Source organism: Pholcus phalangioides, unplaced genomic scaffold, assembly GCF_987345545.1.
Source record: "Pholcus phalangioides strain wild (caught in Gottingen) unplaced genomic scaffold, Ppha-v1.0 ptg000016l_1, whole genome shotgun sequence".
NCBI classification, from domain to species: Eukaryota; Metazoa; Arthropoda; class Arachnida; order Araneae; family Pholcidae; genus Pholcus; species Pholcus phalangioides.
In genome coordinates, this window is record NW_028301609.1 from 16,091,007 (window position 1) to 16,109,642 (window position 18,636).

General features: G+C 36.6%; 1 protein-coding gene and 1 non-coding gene across 4 annotated transcripts in view; both read left to right on the forward strand.

Annotated features, from left to right (window-relative positions):
- LOC149075141 (vam6/Vps39-like protein) overlaps positions 1–18,636 on the forward strand; it is a 196,220-nt gene that overhangs the window by 24,155 nt on the left and 153,429 nt on the right. For all 3 annotated transcript variants that reach the window (XM_089245724.1, XM_089245725.1, XM_089245726.1), the window contains 2 exons: positions 2,971–3,042; positions 17,019–17,102. In XM_089245724.1, coding sequence (XP_089101850.1) covers positions 2,971–3,042; positions 17,019–17,102 — 156 coding nt within the window. The remainder of the gene's footprint in view (positions 1–2,970; positions 3,043–17,018; positions 17,103–18,636) is intronic.
- On the forward strand, positions 10,298–10,369 carry TRNAA-GGC (transfer RNA alanine (anticodon GGC)). Its single transcript has one exon. It is a non-coding gene; the product is annotated as a tRNA-Ala (tRNA).

Genomic DNA, 18,636 nt, shown 5'->3' on the forward strand with positions numbered 1-18,636 from the left:
ATTATGGGTGTTTCTTCAGACTTGGAGAGATCTCTCTCTTCAGCTGCTTGTACCATTGGGCAACCTGAAAGAATGATATCAAGTTTATTCTATGAACAGAGGGTCTTGCTTTTTCATCAATGAGACTGAATCACCCTTGGATAGGTGAAAGATGTCAAGAAAAGAAATCCTATATTATTATCTGCATAAAGCCATACAGTGAAATCCAACCAAAATATCACAATCTGATCATGTCATTTGCCAATGGCGCTACAGTGTGGGAAATATTGGCTAAACACTTCAAACTAGGATCTAGAGCAGTGTTTCCCAACCAGTGTGCCCGGCACCCTAGGGTGACGTGATATCGACTAAGGGGTGCCTATACTACAAAAAAGGTAAAGTTCAGTGCTCACAAACTTAAGGAAAGAGGATTCGTTGGCATTGCAGTTAATGGTCTTGGGTGCTCACTCGGCAAGTGAGAGTACGTGGGTCCAATTCCCTACAAAAACAGTTGAATTTTCTTTCTTGAATTTATATTCGCATCAGCCAGCTGTCGAAAACCTTCATGGTAACAGCGCAGAGTGACATCACCTTCGGATAAGCTGAAAGATCTCATTTGTCAACGCTAATCAAGATTTCACGATAAAATAGATATATGCTTCCCATATCCTTCCACTGAGAATCTCGACTAGGTTGTTTCACGACATGATTTTGCAGACAGTGTGGAGAAAATAAATTTAACTACTTGCGAACAAGATGAATTTATGACTGAGAGAGGAGTATCCTAATCAAAGGAAGAAAGCAATTAATGTATTTTTTTCCTTTTCAACATCATATCTATGCAAGCAAGCCTTCTTTGCTATGCTGACAATACAATGCAAAGCAAGAAATAGACTACTACTCAACTATACATGCAGCTCATACACATTCCTCTACGAAATCTCTAACGAATTGGTACATGCCGGAATGTGCGTGTATATGTTGTGAATATAACGCGAAGTTTGTTTTTGTGTGATGCTTGTTATGTGTAGTGCTGCCACCTGTGAAGAAATAGACTGCAAGACCTTCAGGACAATTTACGTATTTCGTTGCCAACAGGCCTGACTTTGAGTATCTCTAACTTCGCATATCAATCCATTGTAAATGAGCTCAAAAAACACCCTTCAGTTTTAATTTAGAATACAGTGGAACTTCAGTTAACTAGCTTAATTCGTTCTACCAACGTGCTTGTTATACTCTAAGTATCAATCACAAGTTTCATATTAATGATTAATCAAACATTGAATTATTATCATTAAATAATGAACAAAATTATTGATGTATTTTTACTCTGTGATTTTTGTTGTAGTAAATTGCATTTTGTATTCAAGGAAGGGTGCCCCAAATTGTTAATGTTATTCCCGAGGCCTTTTGTTGTTTCCCACCAATCATATTCGGAAAATGGTTGAAAGCATCGATAAACCTTATTACAAGGTCTTACAATTAATATACATTTTGCTTTTGGAAGCGGAAATCTGAGAAGCGTAATTCTTAAAAAACTTACATATCTTCATAATTTGCCGTGTGTACTGTCGAAGAGATTTGACAGACTGGACTGTGGAAGACTCTCAAAAAAGAATGTAATATATATATTGTGAGGAGAGCAGAAAAGAATTATCTGTGGTTGCTAAGACCCTATTTTAGCCAAAAAAAATTTTTTTGTAACTAAGTCATTTTTGTCATTTTGCTTTGGCTTGAGTCTATTTTATAGGATCTTGAAATAGTGTGCTATGAAAAAAAAATTAATTTTGAAATTTTTCAAAAAAAAGAAATTCTAGGGATTTTTTTTATTATGCCGTGATTAAGTTGTCTAAGGGTGGTAACCTCCCACATCCTACTTTTTCTAATTTTTTGAGTGGGAGCCCTGCGAATAAGAAAAGGTCACCGAAAAGTCACCAATTTTTGCTTTTGGTAGACACCCTGAAAATCAGACAGTTGATCCCTCAAATCTAGCTTTCCATCCAATAGGTGGTAATCTGCCATAGATGAATAAATTCAAACTATCAAAGAATGGGATGTTTGCGAATTAGTTGTACCCGTAAAAAAAATTACACACACTTGCATCAGTTGCCATTGGTTATACACAGTTAAGAAAAATGGGACTGATCAAATAGACATTTCTCTGTGTGTGCCTAACATGGGAAATAACAAAGTGTAAGGAAATGTATCCAATAAAATTTTAAAAGTTTAATTTGACAAGACAAAACACCTATTTTGCCTGAAGCAGTGTTTCAATTATTGAAGTTTGCTTGTTTTTTAGTTTTTTATTGACTTTTCAGAACACATCTTTTAAGATGTTCATTTGTATGAGAGATACTTTGACAACAACCATATTTTTTATGGGCAGTGCATTATATAGCATTAATTATTCGTTTTTTTTTCCTTTCATGATGTATGCTTTTATATTGGGGTTTTTTTTTTTTCATGCTGAGCACAACTCAGGTCTATCGCCTTGGGCAATTTACTACCTAGTGAGTTGTGCCGGAAGTGTAAGTATGTGCACCTAACAGTCTGAGTGCGTATCTAGTGTTATGTATGATTTTTAGTGCTACCATCTATATCTCAGAAGTGAAGTGAGTGAAGTGTAATGACTGAATATTTGTACTGTTTGTAGGACACTTGCTCTCTGTGGCGAGACTTTTTAACGGGGAGATCGGCTCGCATTTGCGCCTTGAAGTTGGGAACCACAGAAAACCAACTTCAGCCGACTACCACTGTGGCGACGGTGGGGCTCGAACTCTGAGTCCGTCACTATGACCACTCGACCACCACAGCGGCAATTTATATTGGGTTGCTGTATTTTGGTTATATTTGGTATCACTATTTTTAACTTGCATCTTTTTTTTCTTTTTTTTTTCATCCACCTCACTGGGCAAATTGCTGTTGTGGCCCTTATGTTTATATTTGTAAACCTGTACTGGTTTTTTAGAGTAATTTGAAATTTATTTGCAGAGGCATAAAAGTGTGGATAATACAATCGTCCCTTCTCTGCATCTATGTGTGGTGATTAAAAAGAGACTCTTGGTCAGTATTTTCTTCCGTTCACTTATTTCATTTTGTTCTTTATTTGTTTTTATTTATTGTATTCTGTTTTTTTGATCCAAATGATCTGGAAATGTGTCCGGGCCGCTTAAATGCTCTGGAACTGTGCCACACATCACTCAAGTGATTCGTAATTATATGCTGCAGATCACTTAAATAATCTGAGAATGTGCCGCACGTAACTTAAGTGATGTAGAACCGCACTGGAGGCCACTTGAGTGCTCTAAAACTATACCACATGTCACTCAAGGGATATCTAAATGTGTCACGGATCACTTAAGTGTTCTGGAGCTGTGTCCTGGGTCATTTAAGTGATCTGAAAATGTGCCAGGGCCACTTAAATGCTCTGGAATTGTACCACGAGTCACTAAAACTATCTGTAAATGTGCCACCTAATTCAGTTTTACAAAATTAGGTTTGAGGAGGGCAGGCCAGGGCAGATAACTCCTAGGACCTTATTTTGTCTGCGGGCCAAAGGGCTTTGTGCAATTTATCATTATAGGGCTTAGAGGGTGGGTCGCAATGAATTTATTAAAGAAATTTTGATTTCTTAGCTTTCACATACCATTGAAATTAACAGAAATTGATTATAATAACATATAAAAGTATTTTCTTTCGAAATTTTGATTTAAAAAAATTTTTTTTTTTTTTTTGCCTTAAAAAATAAATTTTTGATATCGTTGCTTATCCCGTGCCAATGTGGGTTAGGATTCTAGAGGAGCACAGCTGATGACAAAATTTTGCTGACGGGGAGGGGGGGTCAAAAATGGCTAAAAATTTGCTGACGTAATACTTGAACGGCCCCTATGCAATTACTTTAGAGTTTAAATGTGGCTCGAATTTTTTCAATGCATTCTTATAATATAATTTGTAATATCCAGGGTTGGCAAATTTTGTCATTGGTGGAAAAACCGTGTTTAAGGTATTTTGCTTAGTGTCTTTGCTATTGCTGATAAAAAAAACTGTGCTAAAAAATGTCCTGACAATTATGGGTTTTTGTAGAGCATCAAAAATTGATACTCCCTACATTTATTTATATTTTGCCTTATTTTAGAAAAACATCTAGTACAAAAAAAATTGTTTGAAACACACAAACTCTGGTTTAAGAATTACAGTAACATGATATACACTATCTACCAATAAGTATTTGGACACCTATGCAAATGACGATATCTGCGGTCCTGAGATACGTCACGCCCTCCGCCAGTATATATCGTGTAGGAAACAACATCGGCATTAGTCGCATGCAAGATGCCGCGCAGTTCGGAGCTCTCTGATTTCGAGAAAGGTATAATTATCGGGTATCACAAAAATGACCGATCCTTAAGGGACATATCTAGCGAGCTGAAGTACCCAAAATCGACAGTGGCCTATGTCATTAAGAAGTGGAAGGTGAGCTGTGATTGTCGAAATTTTCCCAGAGTCGGCAGACCAACAAAACTGGGAGATAGAGACCGACGGGTGCTGTCCAGAGAAATTCGGAAGAACCGCACCCAACCGATGGCCCTCATCCGCGAGAAGTTTCAACAGGCATCCGGGAGTATTGTTTCAATGAATACCATCCGTAAGGAAGCACATCTGATTGGCTTCCATGGTTGTGCTGCTGCCCATAAGCCTTTGATCACAAAGTCCAACCGCGTTGCTCGGTTAATGTGGTGCAAAGCACATCGAAATTGGACCGTAGATCAGTGGAAACGGGTTCTTTGGAGCGACGAATCAAGGTTCACCCTCTACCGTTCGGATGGCAGGGTCTGGGTCTGGCGTCTGCCTGGAGAACGTCTCCTGCCAGAATGCATTGTGCCAACAGTCAAGTTCGGCTGAGGTGGAATTATGGTCTGGGGGTGTTTCTCCTGGTATGGACTGGGACCCTTGGTCCCCATTCATGGTAAGCTCAACGCTGATGCCTACTGCACTATTTTGGATGGCAATGTGCTTCCTACATTGTGGCAGTTTTACGGGGTGGACCCCTGTTACTTCCAGGACGACAATGCCAGCTGTCATACTGCGAGGTTAACCAAGGCTTGGTATGGTGCCAATGGGGTTCATCGAATGAACTGGCCTGCCCAGACCTGAACCCTATCGAGAACCTCTGGGACGAGTTGGATCGCCGAATTAAGAGGTGCCCTACCCGTCCAAAATCGGTGAAGGAACTGACATGTCTTCTCCAAGCCGAGTGGAAGAAAATACCACTAGCCGTCACACAAGGACTTGTGGAAAGTATGCCCCGGAGGGTTCACGCTGTAATTGCCTCTCGTGGAGGCTCTACCAACTAATGATTTTGAATAAAGTTAGTTTTTCTTTTCTATCACAGGTGTCCAAATACTTATTGGTAGATAGTGTATATTATATGCTTATTAATTTCCTTAATCAAAGAATGAGCATAAATTATTTTTTATGAAAGCGTTTAAAACAGTGTTTCCCAAAGTGGGCAATATCGCCCCCGGTGGGCAATGGAATGGTCCAAGGGGGGCGATAGAACCTACTGATTTAACATAGGATCCTATGGGTTTACTTTAGTTGGGGGGCGATGAGAGGAAAAAATTTCTGATGAAGGGGGCGATGGAACAAAAAGTTTGGGAGACTATGGTTTAAAACATCTAATAACCTACTGTTCATGTGCAATGGTGTTTGCAATTAAAGTATCTAATTTCGGCTAAAGTAAACCAATTCTTTCTAACATAGATAATTAAGTACAGTGAAACCTCGCTACAATGATACCTCGCTACAATGATATTCTATATAACAAATCTCTCAACAATATTTTTTCTTGATCCTCAGAGCATGATTATATCAAGACTTCACACTGTATCAGGGTTGGCAAGTTTTTGTCATATGTGTGGAAAAAACCATATCTGTCCTGGTAAAAAAAAGATTCTTTCCCAATTGATGCATGCAAGCAGGGCATACCGATTTAAATCAGTTGGTTTTTTAAAAAAAAAACATTGATTTAAATCAGAAAATGTAAATTTAATTTTTCCTTTGTATTAACTTCAATGATATCGAAGTAAAAGTAACCTAATATGGTGTTAGTCAAATCAAATTATACATGATTCCTTGCAAAAGTTCGAGTATTTCTGATTTTTGGATATGCTGTCAGGACCACTAATAAAAAACAAGTTTGCAGAAATGAAAGCCCTGTGCAAGCAGTTATATTGAAAAAACGTCAAAATTTTCAGACTTTTTCTGTTTTTGTTCAATATCTCTGTTCCTATGCATGGAGAGTTAAAATTTTAATTACAATATTTTAAAAGATGAAATTTGCTACAACTTTTATGCCCATGACTTTTTCCTACGGGGATATAGTTATCAAGCTACAGAGCAGTGAAAGGATGATAATTTTTCAAAAATCACTAAATCACACATATTGCAGATATATTGATGCACATTTTTTAAATATTAATAATTAAGTACTATTTATTTTTTCTTTAATTAAACATTAAATATTAATAAATTTTTAAAGTAAACAAGATTCGAAAGTAGGTAAATACAAATACAATCAAATATTAAATGTTATTATTTAATGATATAAGAATGTATCGCCTGTTAAAAAAGTAACATTTTCAACACAATCTCACTTCACTTAAATCTTGATTCATCAAAGTTATAAAATTTAGTTCGCTTTGAAGGTCCTAATGTAAATGATTCTCTCCATCTCTTCATCACTCATTATGTTGACTGTAATGTGAGTGTGCAGATGATTGGTAACATCCAAAGAGCCTTATCTTCATATATGTTGCTGTCTTTCAAAACAAGAGTAGAAGCGTTTTGGCATGACTGATGGAGACAAAGTGCAAAGGCTAGAACACTTTAGACTTGCTTTTTGAAAGGGGCAAACAAAAAAAAAACAGCCCCACATATTTTTATAATAATTATTACTAAAATATGTGTGTTTTTTTTTTCTGTACCTAAAAATTCATTTCATTCAGAAGATTTTTCCTTTTTATATCTAACATTAATATATATATATTTCTATTTCCTAAAACTACTATAACCTGTTCCAGGCAACACCTGCTCAAGTTCATGTCATTTTTTTATAATAGTTGTCAAAAGAAAAGTCCCAGCTATGTTTGAATGTGAACAAGTAAATCTTTGGAACTGGCCCCTGAATTATTCAAGACAGCAATATGTACCCCGTTTGCTGGGAGAATTTCTGTGAGTGAATCTACATAGCTGTAAAAGATGCCATTCCAAAGCCTTCCTAGTCTCCCAGGCAGGGTCGTTTTAATAGCATTCTGACCCTCTGGGCAAAGTGATTTTTCTGAGGCTCAACCTTGCAAAAATTCTTTCCTACGAATTAGCACGCCTATTCTTTAAAATTTCAACCTAGATCTCATTTTTTGGGGGGGGGGGGCTCCTCTTCTCTTGGCTCCTGGGGATCTCAGGTGATGCCCAGATAAGCCCACACATTAAGATGGCACATACTTAAGACTGCGTACAAGAGTAAGTGGTCTTTCAAGATGGCCACTGGTCATTTATCTACTCTACTCTTTGCCCTCATGTGCAGAAAATGACCATGGTGCAATAAAAACGATGAAATGATCAAACATTGCATCTAACTTATCAAACTTTGTTGATCCATACCAAAACCTCAAAACTTTCTGCTGTTGTAATGCTATTATTGTTTTATGATGACTGAAAAGATGTTCCATCTAACAAACCAACGTCTTAAACATTTTCTTGATCTAAGTCTATGCCCAAATCAGAAGAGCATTCGTATCACAACTCTGATGCCAGCTTAGACTTAAAATTAACATAATGCTTATCCTTTGAATGTAATTAATTGAGGCATTCAATTAGAATATCATTCAATAAATTTTTTTTATTGAAACAAAAACTGCACAACCAACTGCTGCCAGTCATCACTAATAGAGATGAGATGAATATTTGGCTGCTATTCGGTATTTTGCCTATTTGGACCATTTTCCAAATATTTGGTTCGGCAAAATATCTGTGTAAATCTTAACACAACAAACTAATCTTAAAAAATTATATTAATTGGATTTTTTCACATAAATTAACAATTTGCTGATTATATTTTGTGTCGTGCATACCTATTTCTTTCTGTGCAATAAGTTATGTCGGTGAATTTCCTAGAAGTAAAACATGAAGCTTGAAATATAGAATACTACTGCAATAATATGGAAGTGAGCATGAATTACACAAATTCACTAACTTAAAGATGTACCTAGACAAGAAATGTATTGAGCTACTGAAAGAGCCAACAATCATCTAGATAGGAAAAATAAGTCGTAAATTTTTTATGATGCATTAATACTTGTGAGTAAATAATGTTTGATATTTTCTTAATTAGATGTGAAATTGTAACAAGTGTTGGGGTAAAAATTGATTCTGTAAAACAGCGATACCTCAGCTAATGAATGCTTTGGCTTATAAATTTTCTGGCTAATGAAGATTTTTCTGCTTCATCTAACGAATACAGATTTAGCTAACGAACATTTTCAATGATATGTATGCATGCACTAACATAAAATATTTGCGTTGTGAGCTGAATTTTTGAATCAATCATCATCAGAATTACTGTCATTAGGGCCCGTCAACTCATGTCCACCTCAGTATCTTTTTTTCCAAATGTACATAGGCTTCCCTTTCTGGAATTCTTTGAACCATTTCATAGGAAATGAAAGGTTCAACCGAAATAGAAAATGCATTGAAAGAAAAAAAAGGTAACCTATGTTTTCAGAGCATGCATTTTTTTAGTGCAAAACTCAGCATCAAGCTGAGAATTCTGGGAGATTATCTCCTCCTATCTGCATGTATCAGACACAGAAATGAGCTGACCAAATCACAAATGGATGGGGACATACGAACTCGATTGGGTTGTGTCAGCACGAGCTTTAGTAGATTAAAGCTGGTGCTGTTTGTGTTACATGCTGGAAAATAAAAATATCAGCATCTCTTATCTTCCTGTATATTCTCATTTATACAATTTTGAAGCTGTTCATTTCAGCCTTCAATCAGTCTGTCTTTTTTATAGCATTCCTCTGTGTTTTAAAAAAACGTACATCTTTAAATTTTTGGCAGAAGCTGGAACGAATCAAACGATTTTCCATAGAAACCTATGGGAAATCATGTTTGGCTAATGAAGTGAATCCGGAACAAATCATCTTCGTTACGGAGGTATCACTAATATTAAAATATCAGCTGTATAAAATCATTATTAAATTTTATTGTCAGTATCATGGCATCAAAAATGTTCTGGTTACCAGTTTTTAATATTTATTTGAATAAAAAATTAAATATTAAAATAAAACTAATTATTTCAATCATTCAAAATTACCAATAATTTTATTTTCAATTAAAAATGGGAATTTTATAGTTTTGATGAATTTTAGTAAAATTGATATTCAGCCAAATCACTTCGTCCCATCTTCAATCACTAATTGATACCCGCACTAGTTAAAATTACTTTCCGTTAGCACACTGATTACTTAAAACATGTGTCGTGGCACCATGAGATGTCATGAAATCGGTTAAACAAACAATGAAATATTTCTTACATGAAATTATATTGAACATACGTTGCTGTCTAAAGTACATCACGGCACTTGAGTCATGATGTGTCTAAAGATATTTAATGCTTAAATCTCACTCCAAGGAGGGTGCTATGAATGAAAAAAATATTGGGAATCAATGGTCTAAAGTAGAGATATTCAACTGTTATAAAATCGGGAGTATCATTCATGTTCAGGATCAAAAGAAACAGAGCACAAAATCTTTTGATTCAACACAATTTATTTGAATTTCAGCTAGGACCATGAATATTTTTGTCCAGCTTTTCGGAATCGACTTTCGGGCTTAACAGACTCTCACAACGACAAATAAAACTTGTGGTCAGTCCAAACAAGTTGTATGAACTTAAATATACATATGCTTAATGCGCTGAACGAAGCCTTTAATTAGCAGCATTTAGTTATTATGTCTTTATAAGCATGAAAGCAGGCATAGAGCAATTGTGAGTGTTTCAGTGAGCACATTGCTCGAAAGCAAGAGGCTGAAGATACAATCTTGACCTGTTATTCTTGGCATATAGAAACGTCCTCTCCACTTGTCAATACAAGATTCATCGAAAGACTGGTTATTTGTGAAGATGAAGATTACAAGGAAGAAAATTCATCACTGTTTTCATCATTCACAAGCTATTAGTTGATTGTTGATGCCGTCCAAGTATGGTGCCTTTCAACATATATATACGCTCCAAGGTTGAAATATTCTATCTGCTTCCATAGCTTAGGTGGTAGAGCACTCGTCCGGCAAGCGAGAGACCGGGGTTCGAGTCCCCGTGGGGGCAGTGATGAATTTTCTTCCTTGTAATCTTCATCTCCACAAATAACCAGTCGTTCGATGAATCTTGTACTGTTATTCTTGGGTTCAACTGTGGATTGCCTCAATGGTGATAGTTATGAGCCCTTTGGGGATAAGATGAACTCTTTGTGGTCCAGAGGTATTTTTTGATACTTATTGGAACTTTATAATTCATACTTCTTAGCGGTCCCCTGCAATCATGATTGCAAGAAGCCCTCCACCCTTCCGTGGTGTACTCTTTTGTAAACATACCTAGACATTTTTGAGTCTTACAACAATTAGTATATAGTTCATTTGTACTGAATAATAATAAATGTATTGCATAGTAAATGTAATTAAAGTAAAGTAAGAGGTTTTAGCGTTAAAGGTTTTTTTTAACTTTTTTAACAGGTGATACATTATTATATCATTGAGTAATAACATTTAACATTGGATTGTGTTTGTATTTACTTACTTTGGAATCTTGTGTTTACTTTATCGTAAACTAAAGAGCCAAAAAAACTGGTACAGGCATGCGGATGCAAATAGAGAGATATGGAACCAATCAGAGTACGACGCTGCGGTCGGCAACGTCTATATAACACAACAAGTGTCTGGCATAGTTGTTAGATCGGTTACTGCTGCTACAATGGCAGGTTATCGAGATTTAAGTGAGTTTGAATGAGGTGTTATAGTCGACACACGAGAGATGGGACATAGCATCTCCGAGGTAGCGATGCTATTTGGATTTTCACGTACGACCATTTTACGAGTGTATCGTGAATATCGGGAATCCGGTAAAAAATTAAATCTACGACATCGCTGCGGCTGGAAAAAGATCATGCAAGAACAGGACTGACGAGAATCATTAAACGTGACAGACGTGTAACCCTTCCACAAATTGCTGCGGATTTCAATGCTGGGCCATCAACAAGTGTCAGTGTGCGAACCATTCACCGAAACATCATCGATATGGGCTTTCGGAGCCGAAGCCCTACTCGTGTATCTGCACGACACAAAGCTTTACGCCTCGCCTGAGCCCGACAACACTGACGTTGAACTGTTGAGGACTGGAAACACGTTGCCTGGTCTGACGAGTCTCGGTTCCAATTGCTTCGAGCTGATGGACGTGTACGGATATGGAGACAACCTCATGATCCATGGACCCTACATGTCAACAGGGGACTGTTCAAGCTGGTGGAGGCTCTGTGATGGTATAGGGCGTGTGCAGTTGGCATGATAAGGGACCTCTGATACGTCTAGATACTACTCTGACAGGTGACAGGTACGTAAGCATCCTGTCTGATCACCTGCACCCATTCATGTCCATTGTGCATTCCGACGGACTTGGACAATTTCAGCAGGACAATGCGACACCCCACACGTCCAGAATTGCTACAAAGTGGCTCCAGGAACACTCTTCTGACTTTAGACACTTCCGCTGGCCACCAAAATCCCCAGACATGAACATTATTGAACATATCTGGGATGCCTTGCAACGTGCTGTTCAGAAGAGATCTCCACCCCCTCTTACTCCTACGGATTTATGGTCAGCCCTGCAGGATTCATAGTGTCAATTACCTCCAGCACTACTTCAGTCATTAGTCGAGTCCATGCCACGTCGTGTAGCTGCACTTCTGCGGGCTCGCGGGGGGCCCTACACGATATTAGGCAGGCGAACCAGTTTTTTTGGCTTTTCAGTGTACTTTCACTGCTCTGTAGCTTGATAACTATATCCCATTGGAAAAAGTCATGCACAAAAAAGTTGTACCAAATTTTATCTTTTAAAATATTGTAATTAACATTTTTACTCCCCATTACATAGGAACAGAGATATTGAACAAAAACCGAAATAAGTCTAAAAATTTTGACATTTTTTCAATATAATACTGCTGACACATGGCTTTCATTTCTCCAAACTTGGTTTTGCTAATTTAAAGTAATAATAGAATGTTGTACCAACATCAATACTGTTGGATTATTTAAATTATAATATGAAAAGTGAAACGAGTTATCCTTTTTTTTTTACCAAAACTCAGTTAAATTTGTGAGAAACTTAAAATGTGTAAATTATGTACACTGAAGAGTAAAAAAAACTTGTTCACCTGCCTAATATCGTGTAGGGCCCCCGCGAGCCCGCAGAAGTGCTGCAACACGACGTGGCATGGACTCGACTAATGTCTGAAGTCGTGCTGGAGGTAATTGACACCATGAATCCTGCAGGGCTGACCATAAATCCGTAGGAGTAAGAGGGGGTGGAGATCTCTTCTGAACAGCACGTTGCAAGGCATCCCAGATATGTTCAATAATGTTCATGTCTGGGGATTTTGGTGGCCAGCGGAAGTGTCTAAAGTCAGAAGAGTGTTCCTGGAGCCACTTTGTAGCAATTCTAGACGTGTGGGGTGTCGTATTGTCCTGCTGAAATTGTCCAAGTCTGTATATGTTATGTATAGTAAGCAACCTATCATGCAAGTTGGAAACACATCATAAAAATTCATCCATCAGTTGCACAAGAAACAATCTGGTCAATAGAAATGTTTAATTTGGTTTGTGCTGAATGACCTTGTGGTTGTACATGGAATGAATTGAGAAAAGTACCATGTGTGATACTGAGTGACCATTAGGCATTTATATTTTAAAGAGAAGGGGGCTCATGAATAAATGCTTTTGACAAGAAAAATGTTAGTCCATGAAGTTAATTCAGGCTTGTCAACCTTTCATGTTATGTAAACATAAATTTTTGGTGTTCATATTTCATGGTTGTAGTTCGTTGTAAACATTGTAGTTTGTTTGATTAACAAGATTTGTTTTAATTAGTAAGCAGTCAGTTAATTAGAATTAAGAAAATCCAATTTGAATTCAAAAAATAAGATAATTTTTTTTTCAATCCCTGCATGGGAGGCATCATTATGCACTTGTTTCTATTTATTATGCAAATGACATAATTTTGAACTCAAATTTTGGTTTAATAATCAATTATTTTCAGAGTTAAGTTTTTGCTATAGCTGGGTAAAACTTAAGTGAAAAACATCCTGACAAAAATAGATTTTTGCCAATCATATAACGAATTGATACTTCTCATATTTATTTGTTAAGTATCACACACATTTTGAAAAAAAGAGAAAAAATGATGCAGACAAGTTGTTGGAAACACACATACTCTGGGAAAAATCTCTGTTTAAAAATTAGATTTTATTGACATGCTTGTCAAAGGTTGAGTATGTATTAATTATGCTTTACAAAAACATCTGCCTTAATACCTACTGTATACTCAATCATCTTAACAATAACAGTAGCCAATTTTCTCATTCATAATAGTCATAAAATGTTTAACCCCTGAACAATGCAGAAGTAAATTTTTAATATTTCCATCTTAAAGAAATCATACCATCTATCAAAAATTATGTGACGTGCAGTTGTAATGGAATGATCACTGTAATGTATGGTCATTATAACGAGCATTGACCATGTCTATGTTTATTTGTAAATGTATTTTCCACCCGATTACAACATTATAAAGTTGATTGTTGTAATGATTTTAAGTCTCAGTTACATATAATATAAGCACTGGGTCCAATGTTTTTTTCCTTTATAAAACTGTTTTGCCATTTTTGCCCTGGTTTTTACCATTTTTTGCCTTTGTCCACTGTAAAAAATTCCCAACCCTGGTAATATCATATCCTTAAATGCTAGTTTTGCTCCTGAACAAACTGTACAAAGTACCTAGAATAATTTTGCACTTAAAAGAGCTATTTAGCTGTTTCAAGTTTTATCACCAAATTTTGTCATAGGTATTGTTCCAAACCGAGACATTGATTCATGCTCTTTCAATGATCAGAAAGGGCCAGAGTTAAATTTTTTAAGCTCTGGTCCTTTCTGAGATCACTGAAAAAGCATGAATCAATGTCGTCAGTTTGGCACAATACCACCAAAATTTATATGAATGATATTGCCATGAGAGTATCATTGCATCATAATAACATGATATTTAGTTGCTTGCATGAGGAAGATGTTGCATGTCAAACATTTGAGAGCCACTGCTTTGAACTATATATACCATATTGAACAATACATATACAAACACAAACTATATACAGGGTGTTCTGTTAATGGACTGACAAACTCAGAGGGTTGTTAGTAGGCATCAAGAGAAACAAAAATTGCAGTGGAACATGGTGTTGCAAACCACGTTGTGAGGGTGAAAAATGCATGCAGCTCTGAGTCCAGAGGAGACAAAAGTTGGATGTCAGTTGATCGTTGAATGCGTTTTTGGGTTTGCTCACCATATCTGTAAGCAGCATTGCGAAACGCATGCTGTAACGAATCAGAGTGACATCCTTCTCCGTTACTTTTGCATTAAATTATTTTGTATGGGGATTCTCCCGGGGGCAATGTCACATGGTCTCGTGATATTTTTGTTATAATTTCACTTACCTACTTCGGCGGTTGGCTGCAGACTTCTGCCGGAATAATTATTTTGTTTTTGTGTTTTCAGTGTTTAATGTGAAAGGCATGATCGGAGAGCCTGGCCAGCTCGCTCGGTTACATTTAGTGTTGCCACTGAAAATTTGAAATAATTTTGACCTTGTTTTGTATGCAAATAATTTTTTGTGGCTTGTTGAGTGTTGCCGGTGGATGAATGGTCCTAAATTCAAACCGGTTTACGATATATAAAAGCATGTCTCTCGTTCTCACTAATCGCATTCGTTCAAGTATTCACTACTTGAGTAGCTAACTGTTGTTATTCTCGGCTTCGGTCGTGAAACTACAAAATAATGTTGTGATTTGAATAACTACCTTTCTTGTTCCTGGCGGGCCTGGTGAAGATGTTGTTTTTATGAAAGCTAAATAACTATTTAAAGAGTCTTGCAGTTCCACCCATGACTGGTTGCCCTCTCTAGCAGATGAAATCTTGAATAGTTTGGTTCCTGATGAAACTTCTAATCTAATGCTATAGAATCGTCCAGTACCTCTACTATCTTCAACGTTCAACTGACTGGACTCCGGTGGACTTTCATTGATGATTGCTGTGAGATCTACCTCAAAATTGGCTGCTGGCGACTTGCTCTGAAACTTGGGACACTGTTCTTCAGTTGATTTCAACAACATGGATTGATCTACATCGCTATTGTGTCTATTGCACCCTCTGGGTCTGCGAGAAGAAAGGTGATGTCCAGCTAAATGGACATGGACTTCTGTGGTGAGATCCACGCTTTTTAATAACTGAAACTGGTGTTTGAATAATTGACTTTAACGCAAAAAGTTTGTTTTAATCAACGAGTCTAACTTAATGTAAAATAACTATCAATGTAATAAAGCTTTTGAAGTGATACAAAACAAACTTGTTTATTTCCTGCTTGTTGACTGCTTTAACTGGATAATTCGAACCGGGGATGTAACCCCATTAAGGGATGTTACAATGCTCTGGGGTAGGATCATGCACTGTGGATGACGTAAATTAGCACTATTGCGGTAGTAAGTGTCATTGCGCGGGTTTGTTGGTGTTTTTGAGTGCATCCAGGAATGGTTTTTATGTTGTAGACTGTTCAATGACGTAGGCGACCGCCACTTCCAACAACTCCTGTAATAATTTATCAAATATTTTTTGTAGTTATTATTGTACTTTTTGTCATTCCAACGTGACGTCGAAACCTGCATGTGTTTTTCATGATTTTCACCCTCTCAACGTGGTTTGTGACACCATGTTTCATTGCAATTTTTGCTCCTCTTGATGCCTACTAACAACCCTCTGAGTTTGTCGGTCCATTAACAGAACACCCTATTTATACTTGTATATAAATACACATGTAGTGATGCCTCAGTTATATAATGAAGATAATTGGTTCCAGAATATATTCATTACTCCCCGCTGAGCCAAGACAGCCAGAGAAGAATATATTCATTAGCCAAAACACTATCACTCTAAGTCTGGGATTACACCATAAAAGTTCATTTATAAAACAAAAAATTCAACCAGCAATTTTATCGGTTGTGTTTTCTCGAATGTATAAGTAATTGTAACTAATAATCTTATTGGTTGAATTTTTCAAATTTTATAAATGAACTTTTATGAAACTTTTATAGTGTAATCCTGGCCTGAAGAAGATAAAAGTTGATCAGGCTGAATGAACAACTGTACAATTGGTTGAAGAAGAATTTATAGGAAGATAAGATATGAAGAATCTTTTCACACTATGTACAGGACCCATATACCATCTGGGTCCATAGGTGGCACCCTATCATGTTATGTGTTCAGCTTGATTCTGTTTCATGTAAGCAGCTGGAAAAGTTTTTCTATCAAACTCAAATGATAGTAATTTTGATTCTGATTGGGGTGAATATTCAACTCTCACAACATGGTTGTTTTGTGTGCGCATCTATATCAACAAAAACTTTCATTAGTTGAAGCTGAAAAACAGAAATATCTTCATCACCTGTGGTATTACTGTGCAGTATATTTAAACACATTTATAAAGATTTTTAATTAACTATTATTTGGTAAACTACTACTGCACTCTGCACAAATATACAGAATGACAACTCAAATAATTTTTCTTATCATTTTAAGATTCTTCTCAATCAGAATATTTTCTTGTAATTTTAAGTAAATAATTTGAGCGTGAGTAAAATAATTGTACCTACAATTTTTTTTCCAGTTTTATTATTGGCAGCCGAAACCTCCTAAATCTGAAGGTTTCAAAAACTCAACAGTTCCGGCCGCTAATTTCCTAAATTTGGGGGTAAGTTTGTGATTCATGAAATTTATAGAAAACTATTGATTTCTGTCTGTGACATGTACAGACCTGCTAACTCCAGATTTTTCATCCTTCCTCCTCCTCCTCTCCGGATTTGTTAAAATTTCTCCAGATTTTGGCAGAAAATTATATTTCATGCGAGCCTTCACGTTATTGGGACGTCGATGACTGCCGTCATCGGGGGAAAACACCCATAGAGGACAGCAGTGGTCATTTCCATAAAAAAGTCTTGGTGACTGCATTTAAGTAACTGGCAAAGACGTGACTTTGTTTACGTAGTGTTTATCGGCAATCATTTATCAGGGGCATGACCTTGGTTTTCGAAATTCTTACATAATCGTTATTGTATTCCATTAACAGCAGTACGGTAAACACAAGTTTTTTTTTGTCAGCAGCTTTGTATTTTGAAGTTTTTTTAATTGTTTCCTCTGATTAAATGTGTCTTCAGAAGGAAAATAAAACTATATAAAGCTAAATATAAAGCTTTCAAGAGTTCATATACCAAAGATTATCAATCACTGATAGCATCCACAAAAAGAAACACTTATGTTTTATGAACAATGTGTAGATGTGATTTCTCTATTCTACATGGAAAGACTGACATGGAATTATATTTTGCTCAGGGGCAATGCAGTGCCTGCCTTGGGGGGAATTGAACCTTTTCTTCTTAATTGATTAAATACTCTTTTTTTTCCAAAATTTTTTTTGTGAGTCTATAAGTGTCGAGGGGGTTGGGGAATACCCCCTCTATCTGAATTCCAAAAGTTGGCACGTCTGCATGTAGAGTCAATGGTAAAAAAAACAGGAAGGATTGGTTTCTTCAGATGTTCTTTCACATCTCTGAGAATTTTTTTTTTTTTTGTTATAAGGTTTATTCATTGATTAACAAGTTATGTTCTAATTTTAAAATTTGACGTTAGGGGTGGCTTTCAGTGAAAAGAAGGAAAGGGGTTCAAAAATCTCCCAGTTTTCCCAAAACATTAGAAAATAATTACTACATTATTACTTTAATTATATTCATTTATGTATATATGTATATTAAAATGACCCATATCAAACAATATAACATGTAATATTGTTTCCTCACCAAAACAAAAATGGAGTCGGGTTATTGAATACCCCAGAGGGAATAATCAACGGGCAAAATAATTTGAACTATTCAAAATCAAGTAACATAGTATCAGCTTACAGTTCAGTCCATGGGCTGTCTGGAGAAGAAACTGGAGAGCAAACGGACTTGGGTCCATTTTAAACGGTGGTGAGAAAGCTATGTTACCTACAAAATGCTGCCTTAGCAGGAGCCAGTTGGTGAAGTGTGGTCTGGAGCAAAAGTCTTAGGAACCCACATGGAGGATAGTCTGGACGACAAGTGTTCATGGATCAGTCTGACAGGCAGCCAGAAGTAACTGAAGAGTAGTTGAAGATGATGTCGCCAGACAAGGGCACTGAGAAGAATCTGAGATGTAGTCAATGAGTCTAATCTTAGGTGATCAGGAAGCCAGATTACCCAAGGAACTGC